Raw genomic sequence first — 24928 nt, 5'->3', positions numbered from 1 at the left:
TCTTTGCAGAGATTTGATACTGAATCTGTCGACCAGAAGCCTGTTATTGTTGCACTCCTAAAGTTCTTATCCAGCTCCTTAAAATGTCCTCCACAAGTTCCAGCCATCTTCCTCCTCTTCAACCACACGGAGAAGCACAAGGTGAAGCGGAAAGACCACCCCAAGTGCTAAATTTGCACCCTACATGATGAGGAAAATGTTTTTAAATTATCTCTAAAATCTTATGCTTCAGGGAAATTCCACAGAAATGTATAAATATCCTTTAACATTCTAGCTTCAGGTCTCTTTCCTCTTCTTCTTGTGTTTAGTTCTTCTGATGTCCAGATTCTTTTTCTATATTGTGTCCACTTTTGATATTTTTTAAGAGTTTTGTCTTTGTCAGGGGTGTTTTTGTTGTAATTTATTAATTTTGGCTTCTGTGTTATTGTAATTATTGTTATCATATGTTTAGTCTTTTTCTCTTATATGATACTATTCCAGGACACATGCACATTTATCTATATGTACTGAACATGAGGTTAATATCGTGAATTAATAGAATGATTGGTTAATTCACTCGGTTCTGTGAGGAGGAATGGAGGATGGGCGTCCCAGTTTTTTTGCATGTGATTTATCTAAATTTACTTGACCGGCTGCTTTTTGCAGCATCCAGCAATATGGCCTTATCATTTTTCTCAACTTCCAATCTTTAAGTGCATACATATACAACATTGTTTGTGCTTAAGCTCCTGCATGCACAACACTGCGTCATGTGCACTTGGGAATGGGTACTGTATTGAACTTTGTCCTTCGAGCCCCTTTTCTTGGCTTTCCTCACTCTGTGTTTCCCTCTTTGACCAGTAGGGGGCATAAGGAGCACAATTGTTACAACCTGAAAAGTGTTGGGCTTCACGACAACACTGTAGTGAATTAATTTGTTCATTGAAGTTTTAGCAGTTCATTAAATTAGGGCTTACGGTCCGTTTAGGTTATTTTTTACATATGTATATAGACTCTTATGTTTACTAACAGCATTGCTGTAAATCCAAGTTGCATTTGGTTAAATATAAAATCTAATCTGTTTTCCACAATAACTACACCTGTAACATACTAATTTAATGATAGATGAGGTCCACTAGTTTCATTCATATTTGCTTCTGAGGCAGGATGTGTTCACTTTACTGAACCGAACCTGTGTTTAGCGCTTCAGTCATGATGCTCACAGTTCACCTTTCCTACAACTACAGAGCTTTACTATCACATCCATACACACTTTGTCATCGATGTCTTTGGCTGTGAGTCCACTTTCCTTTAATATCTTTCATCCACTAGCTGCTACTTCTGACATTTCAGCTGTTTTTATGATATAAAATTTGGCTGTTTGTTTATATATGAAAATACATTTCTACATATATTTAAGTGTTATTGTATTGTGTATATAATCAGTATTAGGCAAGTGAAGCCATGTTTAGGACAGAATTGCATCAGGATGTGGATAATTGAAGTCTGTGTTTGTGACGGTGTTGTTAAGTTGCTGGTTGACTCATGCCCCGTGGCAGTCAGGTTACATTTTGGGCAGCCATAAAACCCTAATTTTTCAGAGAGCCCTCTTCCATATTCGCTCTGCTAAACAAGGGGCCAAAAGCGGACCCACTACATGTTTTTGACAATTTATGTTTGTATCTGCATGTTTTTGGAAACTTCTCAGCCGCACATCTGTTTCAACCCTAAGCAACATGTCTGACCCACGACACAGAGTTGTGTTCTGTCATAATGTTCTTAGTGTCACCTTAACTGTTTTGTGTTATGTTAAAGGATATGGGGATATTGGATAATTCTCATAGCCATATCATCTCAGGAAGCAACCTTTCATTTTCTTGTATGAGGCAGTGTACATCTGCCACAGCAAACTGAGACAGCAACAAAATGTGACACAGTTCAGACTTAATTTGATGTAGTTTTCTGTCTGTCATGGATTTTTTTCGTGAATGAAATCTTGAAATTCCCTGGGCTTGAGTAGTCCAACATAAGGTTTGGGGACCTTGATTTTTGCCTTGTTCTCTGCCTGCATTCAGACCCTCTTTACAACTTTGTACATAAAGACTAGGGCCTTTTTATTAGATGTTTGCATTGATTAATAAGCTCAAAGAATGTAAAATGCACAATACACCGTCCTCAATTATTTACCATGTCTTTCAGAGATGTCCGCTTTGGCTTAGATACAATATTCATCTAGAAAATACGACACACTTTGCACTGTCAGAAATTTGCTCACTATTTTTAAAGAACGACTGATACTTACTGAGGAGTAGCTTTACTGTACAATAGAGATGGAAAGCTGTTATATTCTGGATTTAAAAAAGGTCTTTGTGGTTTGTTCATGCCCAGATGTTTTAGAGTTCTTGGTTAATAATCCAAGCTTTGCCTGTATACATACTTTACCCCAAATCATTCCTGCTTCCTGACGCTTTCACTAAAACTAAGGCTTGTTGACTTGGGCGGGTGCTTCATGAGTAGCATCTGGTGAAGGCTTTTGTAGCTGCTGCTTGAACAGATACTGTATCTAATCCTGGTCCTGCTGCATCTTTGAGGGCTTAAGTACACAGACGACTGCTCCTTGTCCTGTACCTTGTCTTTATTAATAGGATAGAACGGTGCCTTAGCTTGAGATTGAGTATTTTTATTGTATTATAGTGAACTAAAAAAAACAAAAAAGCTTGTCCTTACCTCGGCCTCGACAATCAGTGTACCCAACGAGGGCAGCTTTGTGAATATGAATATTTCTCTGAAAGATTTACAACCATAACGCCCTGTCTACAAATTAATTTGTACTGTAAATATATCTAAAGTGTACTGAGAAGAAACAAACTGTTAAACAATAAAGTCTTGCAAAAATATTCCTTTGCCTATTTTATTTTATTTTATTTATTTACTGTGGAGAAAAAAAGACTTCAGAACATTTCATCTTTTATTCTCATTTTGCTGCAAGTTCACTCAAAATGTCTCAAATACAAGAGCAGATTATTTTTCGGCGACAACCTCAAAGACTAGATCTTTGTTTGACATTCTTTTTCTGATTTGTAACATTCTCGTAATCTTTCCAAACATTCAGAGACTTAACAGATTATTTATCAAAGCTGGTATGTATGAGCAGCAGTATGCATGTAAAAAGCATTTATTCTCTCTGAAGGTTTCCAGTAAGGCACTGAAAAGGCTTTGGTTTCATAAAAACCCTGGATTAGATTAGATTAATAGTGCATATCACAATCCCACAAAAGAAATAATATTTGCATGTTAGTATCCACCCCCAACACAGACAGAAGATGCATTTACATATATGTAGATAAATGAGTCAAGCTAGTGCATGTTTACTTGAAATAACCTTTAGTCTGTTGGAGACATTTCACCAAAACTGACTCTTTTTGGGATTTCTGAGCTATTCAGTTCCCAAAAATATCAAAAGTTGATTTATTTTTAAATGTTATTTTATTTGCAATAATAAGATTTAAGTCAGTTGTGGTGTAACTTCCTGTTTCTAGAGATGCTCTGCACAGCTCATTGTGCTGTTCACAGTTTCTTAGCGCAGTCGGGGCAGTAAATATGATCTCCGTTGATGACAAAGCGCTTGTTGGCCAAAGAGAGGCAGCACTTCTTGCAGTTGAAGCAGTACTCATGCCAGGCGTAGCCCTCATAATTCACCACATTGGTGCCATGGCCAAAACCTGCAGAGATGGAGAAGGGAACATGGAGACAGCGTCACAGTCAAGTCCAAAAAGACACTTTAATTCAGACGTGTCTAACTCATTTTAGTTCAGGGGCCACATCCTCCCAATATGATCTGAAGTAAAATAACACAATATATAAATAATAACAATACATAAATAATGCCAACTCCAAATTTTTCTCTGTTTTAGAGTGGAAAAAGTAATACTACATTATGAAAATACATCTACAAATTGTCCTTCACAAAAATGTGAATAACACGAACAATGAAAAAAAAAATATATTAAGAAAATAAGTGCAGTTTTAACCATATTACGCCTCAGTTTATCATTTGCACGTACATTACAACTTACAGATCAAAGTAGATCTACAAATACAGAAAACATGTAGTAACAAGCAGAATCTTGGTAAAATTACACTTATTTTTCCGTTAGACATTTCAGGTTGTTCATATTTGTTCAGGTTATATTTTTTGTGAAAGGATAGTTTGTAAATGTAAATATTTTCATGCAATTTTACTTTTTTACACTAAAAAAAAAGGGAGAAGAATTTGGAGTTGTCATTATTTATAGGTTATGATAATATTTTACTGGTTGACCTACTTAAGAACAGATTGGGCTGAATGTGGAAATGAACTAAAAAGGTAGTTAATATCTTTAGTGTAATTTTTGAATTTCACAAATTTATCCCCCAGGCTGGATTGGACCCTTTGGCGGGCCGGTTTTGGCCTGTGGGCCATGTTTGACACCAGTGCTTTAATTTGTAAGAAGTGATGCATCTATTTTAAAACAGCTCATTTGTCATAACATTTAGCAGTGATTCAACTGTTCTGATATTAAATCTGGAATTAAACAAGGCTGCATTATTAGCTGTTCAAACCCTAGATTTGCATATTAAGAAGATGCAGCCAACAGCCATACCCCAGAACTGTCCAAATTATTACATGTAATCTGTCATGGGCAAAAGCTAGAAAAATAAAACAGAATTCTGACTGGCTGCTCTTCAGGCTTGAAAAATTGATGTACTGTAGCAATTAGGAAAGCTAAAGCTGAGCATTTCCTTCAAAGAAAACATGAAAATAATGAATAATACATCTCCGTTTTGGTTTGTCCAAAACTACATCTGTCAAAAAAATGCCCTGCTGGCTACAGTCTTCCATCTCAGCATTTATTCCTTCAATCTGTTTCATAGTCCTACACTGATCTGGGGGAAAAGTCTATTAAATATGCTGCTCTGTCTGCTTAGAATAACTTACAGAATGATCTGAAACTTAAGGAGCTGATCTCACTGGACATTTTTCAAAGGATTTTAAATGCCACAGAAGCAGAAACATCTGGCTGTTGATGGTTTTGACTAAAGAATAAAATAATTTTGGACTGTGTAATGAATTTGACACATGGTTTACATCAGTTTGCTTCTACAAAAAAAAAAAAAAAAACCAAATAAGGAAGTGATCTGGACATGATTAGTCTTGATTTTTTTTTTTTTTTTAAGCTGATACATGCTGTTCTGACCTGTGATAGGATTCTTGCAGCCATGGCACTTCTTAGCCACATCAGTCTTGTAGCAGTCGACACAGTAAACATGGTTGTCGTGGGAAGTGAAGCGAGTTCCTGCCAGCGGTTTGCTGCAGGTGCTGCACACGAAACACTCGGAGTGCCAGGGCTGGTCCTGGTAACTGATCCCTCCAGAGGTGATGGGCTAAGAAGCAAAACATATCACTATGTCAAACTCCGCAAGCCTAACCTTTAATTTTTATTACTTCACTACCAGTGGCGGCTTGTCTATAGAGGGCGCTAGAGCAGTGCCCCACCTGTCTTACATGAAGAAGAAGACAATAAGAATCACCTAAAATAATTTTAGAGAAACCTTAATATTTAAATAAATGAGCTGTACATGATGCAGCAGGTGAGTACATGCTTGCACTGGTTGCATTAAAGTGTAGTTTAAAAATGTTTTTGGTTGTTTAGTGAACAGTGAAGTCATGTGTTTCCTGTTTGGGGTGCAAAAATCTGCACCCAAGGCTCCCAAATGACTATGATGTGGGAGGTTGAGGGTTCAATTCCCGGCACAAGTGGTATGCTTTAGCCCTTACATTTAATTTCTTTTTAGGCAATGCTATGTGAACTACATTCACCCCTGGTCTATAAGGGTGGTCAATACTGGGAATTTTGGTATCGGTCCGATACCCAGTAAATACAGGGCTAGTATCACCAATACTGATACTTTTTTTTATCAGTATCAACTGAACAGCATGAACTCTGTGAGGAAATTCAAGTAATTTGCAGGACGTATAGAAGAGAAGCTGCAACAAAAGTATCAATCTCATCACCTTGGTATCAATCCAATATGATACTCACCTTGGTATTGACACTATCAATATGCCCAGCCCTACTGATATAAATGCAGTGTCCATACTATCAGTGGAAAAGATACTTGTCAGGGACATGCCTGACTTTAACATTAGACACATGGAAAAATGTGCATGTTTGAAGAATAGACGGGTGAAATTTACATAAAAATAGGCTACATGACTGACAAAACATACTGTGCATTTTTATTTTAATTTGAAGTAATATATTAAAATAGTGACGTATGTACATGTATCCTAGTGGTGATATGTGGATATAGTGTAGCTGAAAACTGACTTGGATACTGCGCCCCACCAAAAAATCATTTCACCAGCCGCCACTGTTCACTATATGATGTGATGTTTGTGTACCTGCTTGCAGTGGAAGCATTTCTTGGCAAACTTCTTGTCATGGCAGGGAGCGCAGTAGATGTCATCACCTTTGGTCAAGAAGCTCTGTGTGCGGATTGGCTGCTTGCACTCAAAGCAGGTGAAGCACTCCTCATGCCACACTTTGTTCTTATACTCCACATTCTGGGATCCTACAACACACAGGAATACAGTTAACTATTTGGACATTCAGTCGAACCACGTGCATACATCAGTAATTAGATTTTAGATATTCATAATAACATTTCCCTTTCTTTTGTTGTCTTCGGTTTTTATTTTTCACTTAATACAAACATTCTGAATATCTGCAACAGAGTTCTAACTAGTTAAAAACATCCCCAATGGCTAAAATGACTGAAAATATTTTATGTTGGGAAAAAAACAGGGAAAAAAATTTGTGTGGGGAAAAAAAGTGGAAAAAAAATTAGTGGGAAAAAAACTGGGAAAAAATGTAGTGGGGAAAAAAACAGGAAAACATTTTGTAGGAAAAAATATAGGAAAAACATTTCATGAGGGAAAAAAATCAGGAAAAAAAAATTGTGGGAAAAATGTAGGAAAAACATTTTGTCGGAAAAAAAAAAAACAGGAAAAAATGTAGTGGTGGACTGAATAAAAGTCATTCTGTAAGTGACAGTTGAACTAAAACATTCATTTCCATTCTGGTAGTGTGTGTAAGTAAACAGGAAAAAAATTTAGTGGGAAAGAAAAAAACAGGAAAAACTGTTAGTGGGAAAAAAACAGGAAAAAAATTAATGGGGGAAAAACAGGAAAAAATTTTGTGTGAAAAAAACAGGGAAAAAAATTAGTGGGGAAAAAAAACAGGCAAAAAATGTAGTGGGGAAAAAAATTAGTGGGGGAAAAAAAAACTGGAAAAAAATGCAGTGGGGAAAAAAACAGAAAAAAAATTAGTGAGAAAAATAAAAAATAAAAAAAACAGGAAAAAGACTTTCTAAACAGTCCTAAATACCTCACATATCACTAATTGATGCCTTTGGGATTATTTCAACCTATCTTCTTCCCTGGAGTCTTTGTGCTTTATTGCCTTACAGGTTTTCCCTGGATCATCTCTGGACCTGCTGCTGTGGTCCTGCCTCTCTCCTGCCTTTATCGTCATCACTCACTTATCCATATGTGTTCCATAAGTGCCGTAACTGGTGTGAAACCAAAGGTGAAACTTAACTTTGGACCTCTAACTCCTGGCCTCTATGCCTCTCTTTTACTCCGGAGCTTACGTGAAATTTTCACAACTTCCAACCTATATCCAATGGGCCCCCTGGGAATGCTGGGCCCCATGAATTTGTCATGTTTACCCCCCCTTTATGGTGCCCCAGTCTGCTGGCAAGACAGACAGAATATATCAGATATTTTGTTATCACATACTGACATAATAAAGATAAGGTTGCAGATCCTGTATCTCATAAGAATTCGATTAAAAACACCCACAAGGTTCACAGGACACCAAAAATTGTGTGTGTCTGAAACTTAAAGCCCAGTACACATGACGTTATGGATGTCTGAAATACTCCTTTTGACATGTGAGAACTGAATTACAGATATCTGTGGTATATTTGCATATCCAAACAGCGACAGAACATACAAAGAGCCTGTTTGACACACACGTGAAAACATCACATGTAGAAACTGCAGTGTGACATACTGTAGTTGTACAGTCTGTCCTTAACAAATATCATACATTTTCTCATTTTGCTTCTTCTGAAGTAGTGTTGAGGCTTGTGATAATGTGTTGTACTGTCTTAATATGATGTTTACACTGTTATAATACAAATTTACATGTTTTTATGGCTGCACAAATTCATCAGACATCATTTTTTCTGTGCATTTTAAAGCTCAGCCTGACACATCTGACACACTTGGTGTTTTTGGAGACTTCCTCAAAATAACCTCTGGCCTTCATTAAAGCTCTTTGGGTCTGAACAGTGTTTGTTTGCACAGTATGACCTTGTAATGAATCAATAGCAGGAAGCTGATTGTTAAGTGGTTTTAATGATGAGACAGCGGCACAACTGATGAAGCTTCCTATTTTGGTGGTTGATGATAATAATAACCTCTATTTGCACAGCTCTTGATATAATGACAAGGCGTTCTATTTAGAGCAAAACAATATCAAAGAGGTCAGACTAGGATGGAAAAGATGAAGATCCAAAAGATTACACAGGCTTAGTAAGTGTGAATAAACATGGTTTGGATGTGTTGAAGGTCTGATGTCAGTAAAATCCCAGCGGTGAAACAGATTAACAGCAAACGCTACCTGGCATGACCACCTTGTAGCAGCCCTGGCACCGGTTTCCGTCCTCCCGGGAGCTACACTTGCCGCACATTATCTTGCCGTCATCCCGAGCGCTGAACGGCTCACTGGCCAGTGGCTTGTAGCACTTGGCACAGCGGAAGCAGTCCTCATGCCAGTAGCGGTTCTTATGGTGCAGCTCCTGGACACACAGAGGAGACGCAAGGATGAGCAGAGGCGGCCTCGCTAAGCCCTCATGTAGACTTCATTAAAGTGGGTTTTGTTTGCTCATCATGTGAATTCAGGCTAGAGGCCAGAATACAGAACAAACCAATGTGTCAGGCATTAAAGCAGAGATAAAGTGAACTGAGATGTGGTGAGCCATGAAGGAATTAGGAGACTTAGTGGGTTGAAATGCAATATAAAGAATTAAAGCCTCATTAGGAATAATGACACATCATTTTCACACATTTAACTGCCTATGACCCAGTGGCGACAGTTTTTTTGGCTGATTTTTAAGTCGTGTGGGGGCTTTATGAGCAACACACCCAGGATTTAATTGTTAATCTGGTGATTTTACCTGTCATGAATAGAAAACTGGTACAAACTGTCTAATCAATGTTTGTTACACAGGCAGGAATGAACATAATCTGCTGTTTTCCAGTGTATTTGATATAATTGTTAGCATAATTACTGTACACATTGCTTTTTTTTTTTTTTTTTTTTTTGTTCTTAACCCTTTCGTGCATACTGGTCACTATAGTGGACAATTATTCTACAGCTGTTCTCTTGTATATTCATGGGTTTTGTTGTTTTAGTTGCATATCAGCCAACACAGTGAACACTTAACCTGATCTGCAGTAACGTGTTTTAGTGTAAATCAATTGCTAATTGTTATTAGACTGTAATTAACAGTTGTTGTTTTTTTAAGTTTTTTTTTTTTTTGCATATTATCTCCATAAAGTGAATGATAAGTGTTTGTATTGCATAGTTTTCTACATCACTTTCTGATATTAGTTTTTAATTCATGTTTCTTTGCTTCAAAAATTTAATGGATGGTGTCTGGCTGAGTGGACATTTTTGTAACATCTTAAAAAAAAAAAAAAAAAAACAAAACTTGATTGCATTGTTTTTTTCATGCCTATAGAGGAATAAAAACACCCAGGAAAAATATCTTGGCCAAGGTTCTCATAATTCACGTATGAAAGGGTTAAAGTTACCACGTTACATTCATGTTGATTATGAAGTTTGGGTTTGGTTTTTATCATATGTGTAAATATAACATTATCATCTGGAATAATCTATTATTTTCTGTATATGGTGTATATGCATATGTCTTATTTGTGCAGAGAAAATAAAGAATAATTTTGTTATTACGTTGTTGTCTAGAGGTATTGGTACAGCTATTGATAATACAGTCGTAGTCTGAGTTTTGAGAGCACTTTCTAAATAAAAGGGAGTTCATGTAAAAGCAATCATGTGCATAAATATAAAAAACTGAGGATACAACACACTGAGATCCAGAAAGAACCACAGTGAATCAATGATTAATTGATGCATTGATTGAATCATTGACCACTAAATAACATCACCAACCAAGAAATCACGGATACACAACTGTCGTGACTTTATCTGACAACCTTTGATTAAATAGGCACACACCAGTAGACAGCTGAACAAACAGGTCTTACCTATTTTAAGCCTAAAAAGGTAGCTGTCCTTCTCAGAGGCTAATTTAGACCTTTGTTACCATGGTAACAGCCAACGATGAGGAGGCTGGTTATTGTTTGATCAAGGGTAACTATCCTGATCGTGACTGGAGAGTTACTCCAAGTGCGAAGCTCTGCTATATTAAGTGTCATTATTTATCTTGAGAACAGGCTTGTGCAACAGAAATATTTAGACATGTTTCTAAAATCAGAGTACTAGTATGATCTAAATTAGACTGGACTAGATTCTGCTTTATTGTCACTGCAGTTGTCACTAGTACAAGGCAACGAAATGCAGATTGTATCTAACCAGAAATACAAGGCAGAAGGATATTATGATTTAAGAATTCAGAGGGAGAATCAACTTTGGATATGGGGTTTACACAGGTTAGCCCTGAAAAATTTGTGAAATATTGTCTTTATTTATGTTTTATTTAATAATTGTGCTTTTTAGATGTGTTGTAGTTTAGTCTGAGTCCCATTCAAAAAAAAAAAAAAAGAATTTGTTTTGCCTGATCACTCATGTTTTCATTTTGCTAATTTTGCCACAGTATGTAACCTTATGAGCACAACTGTTGTATTTAAGGTGTATACAGACTATGAATATGTGCATTATGTACAATCTGAATGTGCTAAATTAATGTAGATTTTAGTGCAAGCCAATAAAAACAAGAATCCTTAATAGTGCAATAAGTGTACAGTATTGGATTGGAATAAACTGGCCCATCTAAGCTGTTGTATGTGTGTGTTTTTCTCTATTTTCACCTTGGCATCGGCTCCAATGGGGCGTCTGCACTCAGCACAGGTGTTGGCACAGAGTTTATCGAAGCACTTGGTGCACACATGCTTGTCATCCTTCTTCACATACTTCTTGCCGTGCAGATTATCACGGCAGTAGTAGCAGTCGAAGCGGTCAGTCATGGTGGAGGTGAGATAATGCCTGGGACCTGTGGAAACACCCAGCTGTTACTGCATGTGTAGGTTTGTTATCAGCCACCAGATGGAGACAATGCTGATTTTTCTAACCTGAGGGTGGATTAGATCAGACTTAAAAAGGTCAGATCCAGTGTGAATTGAGTCATGAAAAAACAAATTGGAGTCATGTAGGAGCAAATGATTGGGTTTGGGCTGCTTTAACCTGCAGTGTGAACATAACGTTTGTGACTAAGAGCAAAGCATCTTATTAGATTTGTTAATTCACTACATATTTTTACCCCGCCCCCCAAAAGGGGAGGCAAGGGGTATTATTTTTGGTTCGGTTTGTTTGTTTGTTAACACTGTAGCAGCAAAACTATTGGCTGAATTCATGCCAGATTGGGTTTATAGAATAGAACTAATCACAATTTAGGAACAGTAGGTTAAAGTTCACATTTTTTTTATGAATTTCTTAAAACTTTTTTTTCCCCCATTTATTTATAATAGGCAACATTTCAAATGTCTGTAACAGCAAAAACTATTGGTTGAATTCATACTAAATTTGGTTTATAGATTGCCAGTGACCCAGAATATATGTCATTACAGTTTGGGAAACGATGGTCAAAGTTAAAATTTTTCTTAAATTTCTTGGATCTTTTTTTTCCCCCATTTACTTATAATGGGCAAAATTTCACATGTCTGTAGCAGCACAACTACTGGTTGAATTTATACCAAATTTGGTTTATAGATTGCCACTGATCCAGAGAAGATGTGGTTATACTTTGGGAAAAGTAGTTCAAAGTTCCAATTTTTTAAGAATTTTGAAAATCTTTTTTCTTCTCCCATTTACTTATAATGGGCAACATTTCAAATGTCTATAAAACATCAATTTTGTTTCAATTTACTTCAGTCTTGGCACATACAGTAAATAGAGGTCACTGATATGCTGACATCACCACACGTATAAACACGATGACATCAGCTGGATCCATGCCAGTATAAGCTACAACACATGTGAGGGGTGGGGTTTGTTGTCCCTGGCACCACTTGTAATGCAATGAAATTGACAAAACCTATATGTATGAAATATACTTAATATTTCCCTTTTAATCTTAGCAAGAAACACTGAGTTTTGGCAATAACAGGAGCATACCAATCTGATGATGGAAGTGTGAGTGAAGTTTAAAAAAAGCAGCCCACAGATGTCTGGTTGTTGTCTGCATGCTTTTCTGCCTGCAGACTTTTTATCAGGCTCTCCCTGGAAAGAAAGCTTAGGTCATATTTTTAGACCGTCTGGCTCTTTCACTTCGCCCCCCCACCTCGAAGACCTCCCTCCTGTGCTGACTCCAGCTCACACTGTCTTTTGTCTGCATTTTGGCCTGGTCACTTTATTAGCTGTGAGTGTAAACACTGTAAACTACACTGCAGTGATTCTCCATTCATCAACATTCCAGTGTTCCCATCAGAGGCGTCGTCCACTGGGATCAGACTGAATAGTTTCCTGGAACGACTTGTGCTGTAGGGTGGAGGGTGGACATATTAAGCCTTATCACTGTTGCCGCTAAAGCTTTTCTCACAGGAGAGAGATGTCAAACGGGTCAGCTGAACAGTCTGTGAACTTTACCTAAAGTGATTTATTCATTGTGATCGAAATCATTTAAGCCGGTGAGTTTAACAATAGATGGAATGGCATTTTGTCCTAGTCACCATAGGAACAAGGAAAATATTTATGAAAGGGGACTTGCAGCTATTTCAGTGGGATGTGGTAAACAGGCGTGTGAAAAAAGATGAGCCTCCCAGAGAGTGGTATGTGCCCCTGGTGTGTGTGTGTGTGTGTGTGTGTGTGTGCGCGTGCGTTTGTGCATGCATGTGTGTGTGTGGATGGATAGATGGAGCAGAGGAACTATCTGCAGCTGTGCTTTCAGGGATAAAAGCTGGGCTGAGGACTGAGCAGTGACGTGCCCATCTCCGCCCACTCACCTCCATGTCGCCCCAAACCCCTGTCTCACACAGTCCATCACTCAAACCACACACACAATGTCCGGGTGTCATAAGTCAGCTCCATTAAAGACACACATGATCTATTTAAAGTACAGTGACCTTCCAGTAGGGACAAATGGAGGGATGTAGAGATGACCACTGGGACTACGCTGCTATTGTGGTTCCAGCTGAGACCAGTCCAGTTCTTTAGCTTTAATCTTTTGTTACAAACTGCGTGACAGCTGCCCCCTGTCAAACAGGCGTGGTATGCACCATCGCTCAGCTGCGAAGGGACAGGAGTATACCACCAAAGGCCCTTCGGGGAGTACTCTTTAACAAGAAAGGTCAGAGTGAGACCAGTTGGAGAGGTGAGTCAGAGCAGCGTGAGTGAGACAGGCTCGGTCAAACTGACCCGCTCAGCAAATCAACCACATCAACAGATAAATTCAATAACTGACATGTTTTTTTTGTGACATTTCCATTTTGAATAAAGACACTGTGTTCGGTTCAGTGTTGGCCTTCTACAGACTGTGATTGTTTTAACATGGCTGCCTCTTTTTGTTAATAGAAAATGTACGTAAATACAAAAGAATCTTACAACTTAAACATGCAGCATATAAACAAAGCAGAAGAAAAATGAAATATCAGGCAATACATTTCTATCAATAGCCACTAATTCGATTTCTGTCATCAGCTGCTACTATTACTTAAAGTTCATTAGTCAGAAACCTAGACCAGAAATCAGTTACTAAAGCAATAAATAATAAAGATTTAGGCCACCTACCATTAAAGATACTCTGAAATTGAATACATTTAATACGACAATATCATTTCATGTCTTCTTTATGTAAATGCAAACAATGAAATAAGCTAAATAGTGTAGCCAAATAAGGATTAAAATGTAGATACAATGCTAAACAAAAGTATTCAATCAAATTACATTTATTTTTCTCCATTTAAAGAGTGGCTTCATCCAAAAAATGCATTTTTTCCTGTGGAACCCCACCTTAGATATTTTACCTTAGAAAAATGCCAGAAAAAAGACACATTTTAGCATCCATTTCTCCCTGATATTTTGTACCTGAATGCCTGTAGAAAGACATGTTTGCTTCCAGTCAGTAGGAAAACCAGAGGAAAAAAAAGAAAAGAAAGACAGCACAAGGACAGGAGGAGACAGTAGCATCCACAGAGGGTCAAACCTGCAGCCCATACCCCCCGTTATGATATGGGGGGCTGTATATACCCTTCTGTGACCCAAACACCGCCCCAACCCCATTCCCTAATCCAACCATGGACCCTGCACTCCTTTTTAGGGTATGCATCAGAGAACAGTGTGGATGAGAGACAGAGGGGATAGATTAGGTGGAGATTGGATTCCATTGATGTAACATCAGGCGTTAGAAAAAAAAAAAAAAGAAAGGCTTTGAATGATAGCCATAAGGGGATAACAGATACTCCCTCTGCCCTGATATGAGATGTTTTGTTAGAGTCTTTAGAACATGTACAGATGACATGTTGGATCATTTAACATCATCACTCAAAAGGATGATTCACAGGAGGAGGAAGATGATCCCACTGACTGAGTTAAGGAGAGACAAAGTATTACATTCAGGATTCTGTGTCTTTGTGTATGTACGCACATATGGTATGTAGGTAATAATGCTTCAGTCAGATAATGTCATATTATGGAAACTGGAGCTTAAGGTGAGTCATTCTTCTTACTTATCTCAGTTTTCTTCTTCCAAAATATTTCAGGAAACACCCTCTACATTCCTGACACAAAAGCAAAACGTCTCATGAATCCGACAGGAAGTGCATAACATGGTTCAGCTCACACTGAACTCAACAACCTCGCTTTGGAATTACTTTAACCATTTCCTTTTAAGAGACGAGATCTCATCTGTCAGGTATATTAAATAAACGCCTACATGTATTAGACAAAACACAAATCGATAGAGCGAGCCAGTGTGTTTGTGTATTGAGTCTCTTAAAGGGCATCTGGCTGTAATTACAGATTTGGTTTGGTCCATTACCTTAGAATACAACATTATGTTTGTCCTTTTACAATCTGTCACCCAATTATTCAAACCCACAAACACTAAGTAACAATCAGAGAGGCGCCGGGGCTCTGCCTACAAAACCCTTGCAAGCAGATGCAACACAGTCTGCTAAACGTTTCCTTCTTCCTTATTTCTGTTATTTAATATAATTTCATCCTTGTCCAAACACTATTATCTCCTCATTTCAGTCTTAGTCTCTTTATTGTCATTAGAATAAATGTCTCTCTGGTTCCAGTTATTGTACAATATGGTACAAAGTGAAAAAACATGCTTATAAACTAAAACTGACATGCAGAATGGAAAGAAAACAATATGTGTCTTAGCATTATAAGGACAGGATTAACTGGTGGACATAGTTAAGCTGTGCATGTGCAGATAAACAGTTAAAATGGTGCAAATGTGGTTTAGAATAGTTCCAACAGTCTTTAAAAATTATGTTCACTGTTTAACCTATTGGGGGGACAACAGGTATAACCTTTATGTCTTTGGTGCAGAGTAAGAAATATATAAGTTAAGATCATTTCTATAGCAGCTTTCACAGAAACCAATCACAAATTGCTTCACAGTAACAGTACGCAAGAACACACAAAACATGACTATACATGTAAAACACAGAATAAACTGTCATAAAAGTCCATGACTAATTATAGTCGCTGAAAAAATTATTAGACCACCCTCGTTTTCTTCAATTTCTTGTTCATTTTAATGCCTGGTACAACTAAAGGTACATTTGTTTGGACAAATATGATGATAACAACAAAAATAGCTCATAAGAGTTTCATTTAAGAGCTGATATCTAGACATTTTCCATGTTTTCTTGATAATAACCAAAATCACTTCAGTTCTTCCATCAATAGCTATGGCATTGTACTGACAAAAACAGTGCTTTTAGACATTCCATGTTTTCTTTTCTGTCTGTTTTAGTCACATGGTACACACAGGAGTTAGTACCTGATTGCATAACCATTGTTTTTGATGACTTTTGATGGTCTAGTATTTTTTTCTGTGACTGTAAAAGCCTACAGGAATGAATGTTTTTAATAGTCGGCAATCTCAAAAAACAGGACCAATGGCCCTGTAGCTCACCGGCATGTTCTATCAAGATCCACTAAAAAGTTGACTCTGCAAGGTTTTCAGGTTCTGCTGTTATGTTAGAATTCTGTGGTCTTGATGCAGGAGATCAATCTCCCAGTAGAAGTGGGTGGTACTTTCACTGGAGGAGAACTGAACTAATTAAACAAAACTCCATTAATGTCAGTGTTCATTTGTAACTGTATCAATATCTCTAACCATTTCCATGTTATACGCCATTAAAATGTGGACCATTAAAATGTGGACCATTGAAAGTGAAGGCAAATTTTTAATATTTCAAAAATTTATCAACAACATATAAATGTTAAATGAATCTGACCAGTAGTGTTGGAGAAGAACATTGTTGAGACCTAGATGTTGGTGACCTTGTGTTCGACCCTTAACGGTCACTCAAGGTCAAAGGTCATGAACCCAAATGACAGTACATATATGACTTCCTATCAGTGCTCAATAGTAACTAAATTGTTATTTTGCTACTGTTGTTAAATTGTTATTGATTGTTTTCTACACTTAGTAGAGCTACAAAATAGTAGGTTAGTTTAACATAGCGCTCTCATGCTGCATTCAAGGGCACTTCTATTCATCCGCAAAATGAAAAACATATTCTTGCAGTGACGTTTCTTGAATACCACCCAAAATCTATTGGTTGAATCTTGTAATTATATTGTAAACTAGCCAAAGAAAACATAAACACAGCAGACAGAAAGCCATGGTTTAGACTAGAATATTTACTGCGTGTTTGCCAGACTAACAACTACAACTAACAGCTCAACGCAACCCGACGTGTTTGTTTAATCTTTGTCACTGTGTTTTGATTTCCAGACAACTGTAACAAAAAGTACGTCTGGCCTCACACAGTCTGTTGCATATATTATCAGTCTTATGGTTATTATGTTTAAGTCTGCCCAGTTACTGCTGTCCTGAGACATAATGATGCTGAAACGAAAGTCCCACCTCAACAACTGCCATGTCCAAAGCCCTGCTTTTAAAGAGAACAGAAATAACCCATCATCTGGAACAACAAACAAAACTATGAATCTGTCAATGGGAACTGATTCAATTGGCCTTTTTTCCAAACTCAAAGCAGAGTAAAATACATAACAAGGCTGTGACATGTAACTTCATTTTGTTGATCCAAGTAAAAGAGCGTTGTTGTTTTTTTTTACTATTACGGTCTGTTCCCTCACTCCTCTTAAACCTGGATCTGAAAATGCGATTAAATATTGTTTTGATGGAAAAGTTGAGGGTAAAGTTGAAGAAGTCGTGAAAATCTGTGAGGTATTTTAACAAATTCCAAACAAAGACACCAGAGTTCAACTTGAGTTTGGGAATCTGTGAATTAGGCAGTAGGTATAATATAAAAGAAGAAATACAGAAAAAACAAGTGGTGCCAGGCACAACAAACCCCACCCCTCACACATATTGTAGCTTATTTTGGCATCGATCCAGCTGATATCATCATGTCTATGTGTATACTGATGTCAGCATATCAATTGCCTCTATATATGTGCCAAGTTTGAAGTGAAGTGAACAAAAGTGATGTTTTTATAGACATTAGAAATGTCGCCCATTATAAGTAAATGGGAGACGAAAAAGATTTTAAAAATGGATTAAAAAATTTAATTTTGACCTACTTTTCCCAACATGTAACCACATCTATTCTGAGTCAGTGGCAATCTATAAACCCAGTTTGGAATGAATTCAACCAACAGTTTTGCTGCTACAGACATGGGAAATTTTTGCCCATTATAACACAATGGGGGAAAAAAAGAATTTAAAAATTCATTAAAAATTTAAACTTTGATATACTTTTCTCAAAATGTAATTACATCTATTCTGGGTCAGTGGTAATTTATAAACCCAATTTGGTATGAATTCAACCAATTGTTTTGCTGCTACAGACATTTGAATTTTTGCTCATTATAAGTAAATGGGAAAAAAAAAGATTTTAAAAATTCATAAAAATGTTTAACTTTGACCTACTGTTCCCAAAATGTAATGAGATCTATTCTGGGTCACTGACAATACATAAACTCAATTTGATATGAATTCAACCAACAATTTAGCAGCTAGAGCATTAACAAACAAACAAACAAACCAAAACAACACCACTTGCCTCTCCTTCGGGGGACGGGATAAAAATGAATCTACCAAAGGTCACCAAGACAACCTCTGATGCCATTTAAGAATCAACTACCAGAAAATAACACCAATTTGATACACTTCAAAAGCTCCAAATGCTGTTAACACCTTCATCATTTCACTTTTCCTGTCTCTGGGTGGTAGTTTAGGTGCCACAACACAGAGTAACAGGAAATCTGATGTGTGCTTCCTGAATAAAAGAGTAATTCACTCAGTGTGACAGGAACAAGCTGCCACCTTCTTCTCACTCTTAACAGCGCCAACAAAAGCCTGTCCTATCTGCCAGGCTGAACATGACCTTTTGCCCTGGACATCCATGTGTCTCAGTCATCCTCCAAATCAGGTTAGATAAAGAGCACACAGCGACGGATGCAGACACACTATCTCCGTCAGGGGAACAGTGACTCACCATGAGCACATGAAAAAACACAACAGCACAGAAACACACAACATTTGTGGAGGAGCTGTATTACGAGACACACACATGGTCAGTAGGGGGAAAAAAAGGGAGCGGCTGCAAGACCCAGACAGCGGGGTCAAATACATGTGGACAAAAGGCCATGAGGGGAGCGCTATCAACACAGTAACACTTCTGTCCAGCAGATATGTGTTGGATAGGAGGGTTGCTAACACACAAACACACGCCTCCACATGCACTTTCAGATAAAGCCTTCAGTGTAGACCCGTGGGTTACCTCTCGTGGGCACCGCATGACTATTTCTGCAACAGAATAGTCAGTAACTTCTAAAAAAGAACAAGTACTGAACTATTCAACATGAAAATGTATACCTCTTGTGTTTAATCAATTTTTTGTTTATTTTCATTGTGCATCTCCAAAAGTACAATACAAAAAAAAGAAAGAAATTCACATTTTCAGTCAGTCTGCTCCAGGGCAACTGTGGCTACATATGTAGTTTACCACCAGCAGAGGGAGAATGTGAGAGCGAACGAATAATGGGTCAATAATGTAAAGCACTTTGGGTGTCAAGAAAAGCACTAAATCCAGTCCATTATTATTATTATTATTATTATTATTATTATTATTATTATTATTATTATTATTATTATTATTACATTTTATGATAGAAGATTTTGTGACACACAAAGTATAAACCCCAGCCCCCCAGAACCAATGACGACCCCCGTACCAACCCAACCTGGATCTCAAAATACGAAAACCACTGAAAAAAACAGATACACATATATAGATGAAAGAGAATATAATTTACAGATATAAACAGATAGGTGATCAGGATAGTCATAGACAATTATGTTGCACTCTTTCTTTAACCATAATATAAACAGCATCCACATACTAAGGGTTTTTCCACTGGCTGCATGCATCCGGGCCACTCACCTCTCCATCATAACTATATCTAGAAAATAACTGATCCATTGTTGCTGTGATAAAGTATGAGGCGGCTGCCATCTCAATGCCAGCATTTTCTTGGCTGCAGTGAGGGTAGCCCATAAGCTTTTAAAAAGATATCCATATGAAAATGAATTCAGTATCAAACGAGTCCCAAAGTCCACCACAAAGGACATTTGATAAAAAATAATAATAATGTGTTTGAAAAAATAACTATTGCAACATGATTCTTTCAACCATGATACTTAAATTATGATAAACAAAAGCAAAAAAGCAAAAAAAAAATGTTTCTGGGTCTCAGGAGGATAATAGAAAGTATATACCTCTTAAGTGTTTCCACTGCTTGCTTTTTAGTTTTCTAAATTGCGCAAATGTAATGCAGTGGTAACTGTTTATCACATGCAAGACGTTTTTCTGTTTTTCTTCTTGAAGCTGAAATTTCTCCTAAAAATTGCCTTTATTCTTACATAAAACTATGACGCTTCAGTTGCTCTAGAAGCAGAAGCTGGCATTTCTTTTCTCTTTTGAGCACATCGAGACCTCTAACATGTCACGCTGTCTTTCTTATTAACTTTGATGGCTCCTGCTCATTTCTGCACAGTTGTCTTTTTTAGTGTTTTATCCACTGCGTCACGCCAAACGTCTTCACTGAAGCTCTGTGAAGTTTAGAAAAGCTTGAGAACAGGAGGAGCGCAGGCCTCCACTTAGCTCACTAAGTCTCTTCATCCAAACAAGCAGCATCGCCTATTTAGGAGTAGTGTTCTGGGATGGGGAGAAAGAGAGAGAGAGAGAGCGCTGTTTCATGTGTTTCATCAACTCAGTCATCTACACTCAGCCACTCCATTGCCCTGTCTTTTCTCTTTGTCTCTCTGCTCCATTTAAAAGGATAAAAGACATGATGAAACTGTCCTCTTAAAGGAAGCATAAACACACAGCTGGCACCGAGGCTCCCAGTGGCTTCAGGGTTCCAAACGCCCTGCTGCTATCCTGATGCAGGCTCTGACATACAACAGCTTCACTGAAGATTGATATGAATTATACACCACATACCAGACTTTATGAATGGATAATCTGTAGCTTCACTGCAGGATGCATGCGCTGCTGTCATGCTGACTTTACATCAAAAATTTACAATAAAAAGCCTTTTAAAACCCATACAATAGTCTTAAAAGTTATTTATAAACTGCTGCGGGAAGGAAAAAAACAAAAAAACCTCTGCAGAAGTTTTAAGTGGGTTAATTTATTGCACAGTGAAGTACAAAGTTTTTATGGGTTGTGAAGGATGGTGATGTCATTCTACTGCCACAAGGAGGTCTACTGTGCCAGAAAAGGGACCACAATCTCCAGGTCTCTTTAATGACATCATACTCATAGGCAGCAGCCCAAACCAGAAGGGAGGGGACTGTGAGATGATGTATGTTTTAACAGTTTTATGCCACATATTGCACTTTCACAGCATTTGATCTGTGGGATCAATGGATAGAAATGTGATGCAACCCATTACAACAGGTGTACAACTGTTGCAGTATGTTTCATGTTTACATTTGGACACTTTTTAATGATAGAATAGAATAGAATAGAATAGAATAGAATAGAAAAGAAAAGAAAAGAAAAGAAAAGAAAAGAAAAGAAAAGAAAAGAATAGAATAGAATAGAATAGAATAGAATAGAATAGAATAGAATAGAATAGAATAGAATAGAATAGAATAGAAGTGTATAGTCATTGCAGACCACAAGTAGTAAGTAAGTAGCATAGAGTAGAAAGAAAACAGTTAACAACATGCAAATCTAAATGGAAGGGAACTAAGGGTAGTACATGTGCAGTATGGATAGAAATTAAATATAACCATTAACCCATAAAGACCCAAACAGCAACTGGCAACCAAAACCATCTACTGATCTACAACATTTAATAACTTCTGAACCACTAATTCTATCAATACATGTAATAATTAGTTTAAAATGCAGTTTTTCATCTTTTCATGGTCATCAGATATGACCCATTTGGACTTTCAGAGGCTCCGTAGTGAACGTGTAAACACCGTCACCTTCTACAACATTGATTCACCAGTAAAACTCATGGAGTTGGATCAATAACAGTGGACAGACAGACTCATTTTTATGTTCAGTTATTGCTATCTTTGCTGAAAAAGTCACTTTTTCTTCAGTTTTCTCTGTTTCTGATATAATAACCCTCAACTTAATTCTAAGTATTTATGAACATCTACAATCAGAAAATTAAATACAGGAAAATACATGGTTTTCATTGAAAAAACACTAAATATAGAGGATAATATTATAATAAATTATGATAAATCATTTAAGAAGGTGAAATGTATTTGGGAACTGCCACAAAAGTAACACTGGGTCTTTATGGGTTAATAGAAATATGACAAAGTAAAAATATGGCTATGGGTAGACATGTGCAATGGTGGAATTAGTTCCAGTATAAATATGTAGCATACCTTAGCAGCAGGGTGACAGATCACCCAGAGTAAGTATGTAATGTATATGACAGGTGGGTGATAAACTACCATCCAGATAAATTCATTAAAAACATAGCAGCAAAGGTGATAATGTAACTGTTAGGGTGGTAAGAATCTCTACAATGACACTTACTTCACTGTATGGAAGTCTTTATATATCATTTATCCTCTATGTTTTACCAGTTCTATTTTTTAACCTTCATATAGTTTCTTACCTTGGCTGTTTTTTTTTTTTTTTTTTTTTTTTTTTTTGCTGGGACCTGAGTTACTATTTTCATCCTTCTTACAAACCATGTACTTATTTGGAACAACAATAAAGTCTCATTGAATCCTTGACCAGTCCACTTTTTACATGCCAAAAACACAACTATAATGTTCTGCTATAGAATTATTATTTCTTGTAGGAGTACTTAAATGATCTAAATCACAGGTGTCAAACATGAGGCCCGGGGGCCAAATCCAGCCCACCAAAGGATCCAATCCGGCCCACGGGATGAATTTGTGAAATGGAAAATTTGCACTGAAGATATTAACAATCAGTGGTGTCAAAATCATTTTAATTCAGGTTCAACATACGGTCCAGTTAGATTTCAAGTGGGTCAGACCAGTAAAATATTATCATACTAACCTATAAATAATGACAACCCCACATTTTCTCTGTTTTTTTGGTGTAAAAAAGTAAAATTACATGAAAATTTTTACATTACTACAATATACGTTTACAAAAAAAAAGTGAATAATCTGAACAAATCTGAACAAACGGAAATATCTTAAGAAAAGTAGATGCAATTTTACTAATATTCTGCCTGTTACTAAATGTTTTGTGTGATTGTAATGCACATGTGTAACTGATATAGTGATAAACCGAGGCAGAATATTGTTAAAATTTCACTTGTTCTTCTTAAGACAATTCAAGTTGTTCGTGTTATTCAGATTTTTAAGGAAACTTTGTAGATGTAAACCTGATCATAATATAATTTTCCTTTTTTCACTGTTATTATTTTACTGGTATGGCCCACTTGAGATCAACTTGGGCTGAATGTGGCCCCTGAACTAAAATGTGTTGACACCCCTGATCTAAATTGTCTGATTTTTGCTCTGTAACCGCAATTATTTAACCCTTTCATGCACAGTGGTCAGTCCAGTGGACAGTTCTTCTCCAGCTATTCTTTTGTATATTCAAGGTTTTGTTGTTCTAGTTCCATATCAGCCAACACAGTGGACACTTATGCACCATCCCATAATACACTGACATTCATACAATTACTGTAACTTTGCTGTTTTAGATAAACCAGATCTGCACTAACATGTTTGAGTGTTGAAGGGGTGGGATTAAACAAATTACACTTCCTCCCACTCCTTTTCGAAAGTGCAAATGAAGTCATGTACATGTATAAGTTTTGTTTTTGGTTTTCTTCCATGAACTCTTACTACCTGTTTTATTTCTAAAGACTAAGGAAGATTACTTTGTCTTGTTGCATATTCGAAATAAACTAAACTAAAAAAAAAAAAAAAAATGCTTGTTATTGTTACTAAACTGCAATTCACTGTTTTTGTTTTTTTTTTGTTTAACAAAAAAGTTGTTTTTTTTTGCATATTATTTCCATCAAGTGAGTAATGACTAGTATTTGAGTTTGTTAAAATATGAGAAAACAGCAGACTAGCAGCATTAAAAATGTTTTTATTTCATAGTTTTCACATGATATATAATAATAATAATAATAATAATAATAATAATAATAATAATAACAATAATAATAATAATAATAATATATCATAATATATATCATATATATATATATATATATATATATATATATATATATATATATATATATATATATATATATATATATATATCAGTAAATCCATGTTTTTTTTTTCTTCAAAAATGAAATGTATGGTATCAAGCGGACATTTTTGGAACTCCATGAAAAATAGGGTTATGAGAAAATTTTCAGTCGCATTGTTTTTTCATGAGGAATAAAAACACTCAGGAAATAAATGTTGATTAACGTTCTCATAATTCATGCATGAAAGGGTCAAACGTGATACAATAAGAGTAACACAGATAAACAAGAAGGCTGTAAAATGAACATCCTCCAAAGCATTAAATATTAATTTTTGGGATGATATTTAAAAGTATCACCCCGGAAATTAATGCAAAATACAGTGAAATGGCACAATTACGCATGACTCATTCAATCGCCGCAACAACTGACCAAATCCCCTCCTTCTTTACATCCTCCTCGCTTCATCTTCTTGCATTTCATTTATTTTATGTATGTACCGGACAGAGCAGCTGTCTGGTAATGTTAGTTAAACAGCTGGTTTGGACTCACCTCTCCAGAGAGTGCAGATGAGCGCCTTTTACTCGACACCAGCAGCGCGTCCGGTGGGTTTGGCTCAGAGGCACAAGCTGCGGAGGCAACGCTGCTTTAAAAGACAGAGGGAGTAGGGAAAAAAAGTAAAACTGCAGGACATGAGC

At 36.7% G+C, this 24928-nt stretch overlaps 2 protein-coding genes across 15 annotated transcripts in view; one reads left to right on the top strand and one right to left on the bottom strand.

The window, feature by feature from the left end:
* Nucleotides 1–2876, top strand: part of map7d3 (MAP7 domain containing 3) — a 30035-nt gene extending 27159 nt beyond the window's left edge. For 8 of the 13 annotated variants that reach the window (XM_030145670.1, XM_030145667.1, XM_030145671.1 and 5 more), the window contains one exon: nt 10–2705. In XM_030145670.1, coding sequence (XP_030001530.1) covers nt 10–17 — 8 coding nt within the window. In that variant the 3' untranslated portion in view covers nt 18–2705. Of the gene's footprint in view, nt 1–9 lie in introns of all 13 variants that reach the window. The other 5 variants (XM_030145673.1, XM_030145677.1, XM_030145676.1 and 2 more) reach the window with 2 other exon arrangements.
* Nucleotides 2099–24928, bottom strand: fhl1a (four and a half LIM domains 1a). 2 transcript variants are annotated; one of them, XM_030145682.1, is made up of 6 exons: nt 24783–24928; nt 11162–11343; nt 8712–8889; nt 6425–6594; nt 5217–5403; nt 2099–3701 (listed from the first exon to the last, which is right to left on the bottom strand). In XM_030145682.1, the coding sequence occupies exons 2-6, from the start codon at nt 11315–11317 to the stop codon at nt 3547–3549; spliced, it is 846 nt and encodes a 281-aa protein (XP_030001542.1). In that variant the 5' UTR covers nt 11318–11343; nt 24783–24928; the 3' UTR covers nt 2099–3546. The 2 variants fall into 2 exon arrangements, with proteins under 2 accessions (XP_030001542.1, XP_030001541.1); XM_030145681.1 differs by lacking the exon at nt 24783–24928 and adding an exon at nt 14373–14527.

This window comes from Sphaeramia orbicularis, chromosome 10 (genome assembly GCF_902148855.1).
Source record: "Sphaeramia orbicularis chromosome 10, fSphaOr1.1, whole genome shotgun sequence".
In the NCBI taxonomy this organism is placed as follows: Eukaryota; Metazoa; Chordata; class Actinopteri; order Kurtiformes; family Apogonidae; genus Sphaeramia; species Sphaeramia orbicularis.
The sequence above is the reverse complement of the archived record's forward strand: the minus strand, read 5'-3'. Positions and strand labels throughout refer to the sequence as shown.

What these genes read in the sequence shown, in the direction of transcription:
- fhl1a (XM_030145681.1), bottom strand. Translation starts at nt 14,394, where the DNA reads ATGTCTTTCTACAGGCATTCAG. An exon ending in AATGCTTCCACTGCAAGCAG is followed by an intron (nt 5,404 to 6,424) that starts GTACACAAACAT and finishes TTTGCTTCTTAG; the next exon opens with CCCATCACCTCTGGAGGGAT. An exon ending in CTGCAAGAATCCTATCACAG is followed by an intron (nt 3,702 to 5,216) that starts GTCAGAACAGCA and finishes CCATCTCTGCAG; the next exon opens with GTTTTGGCCATGGCACCAAT.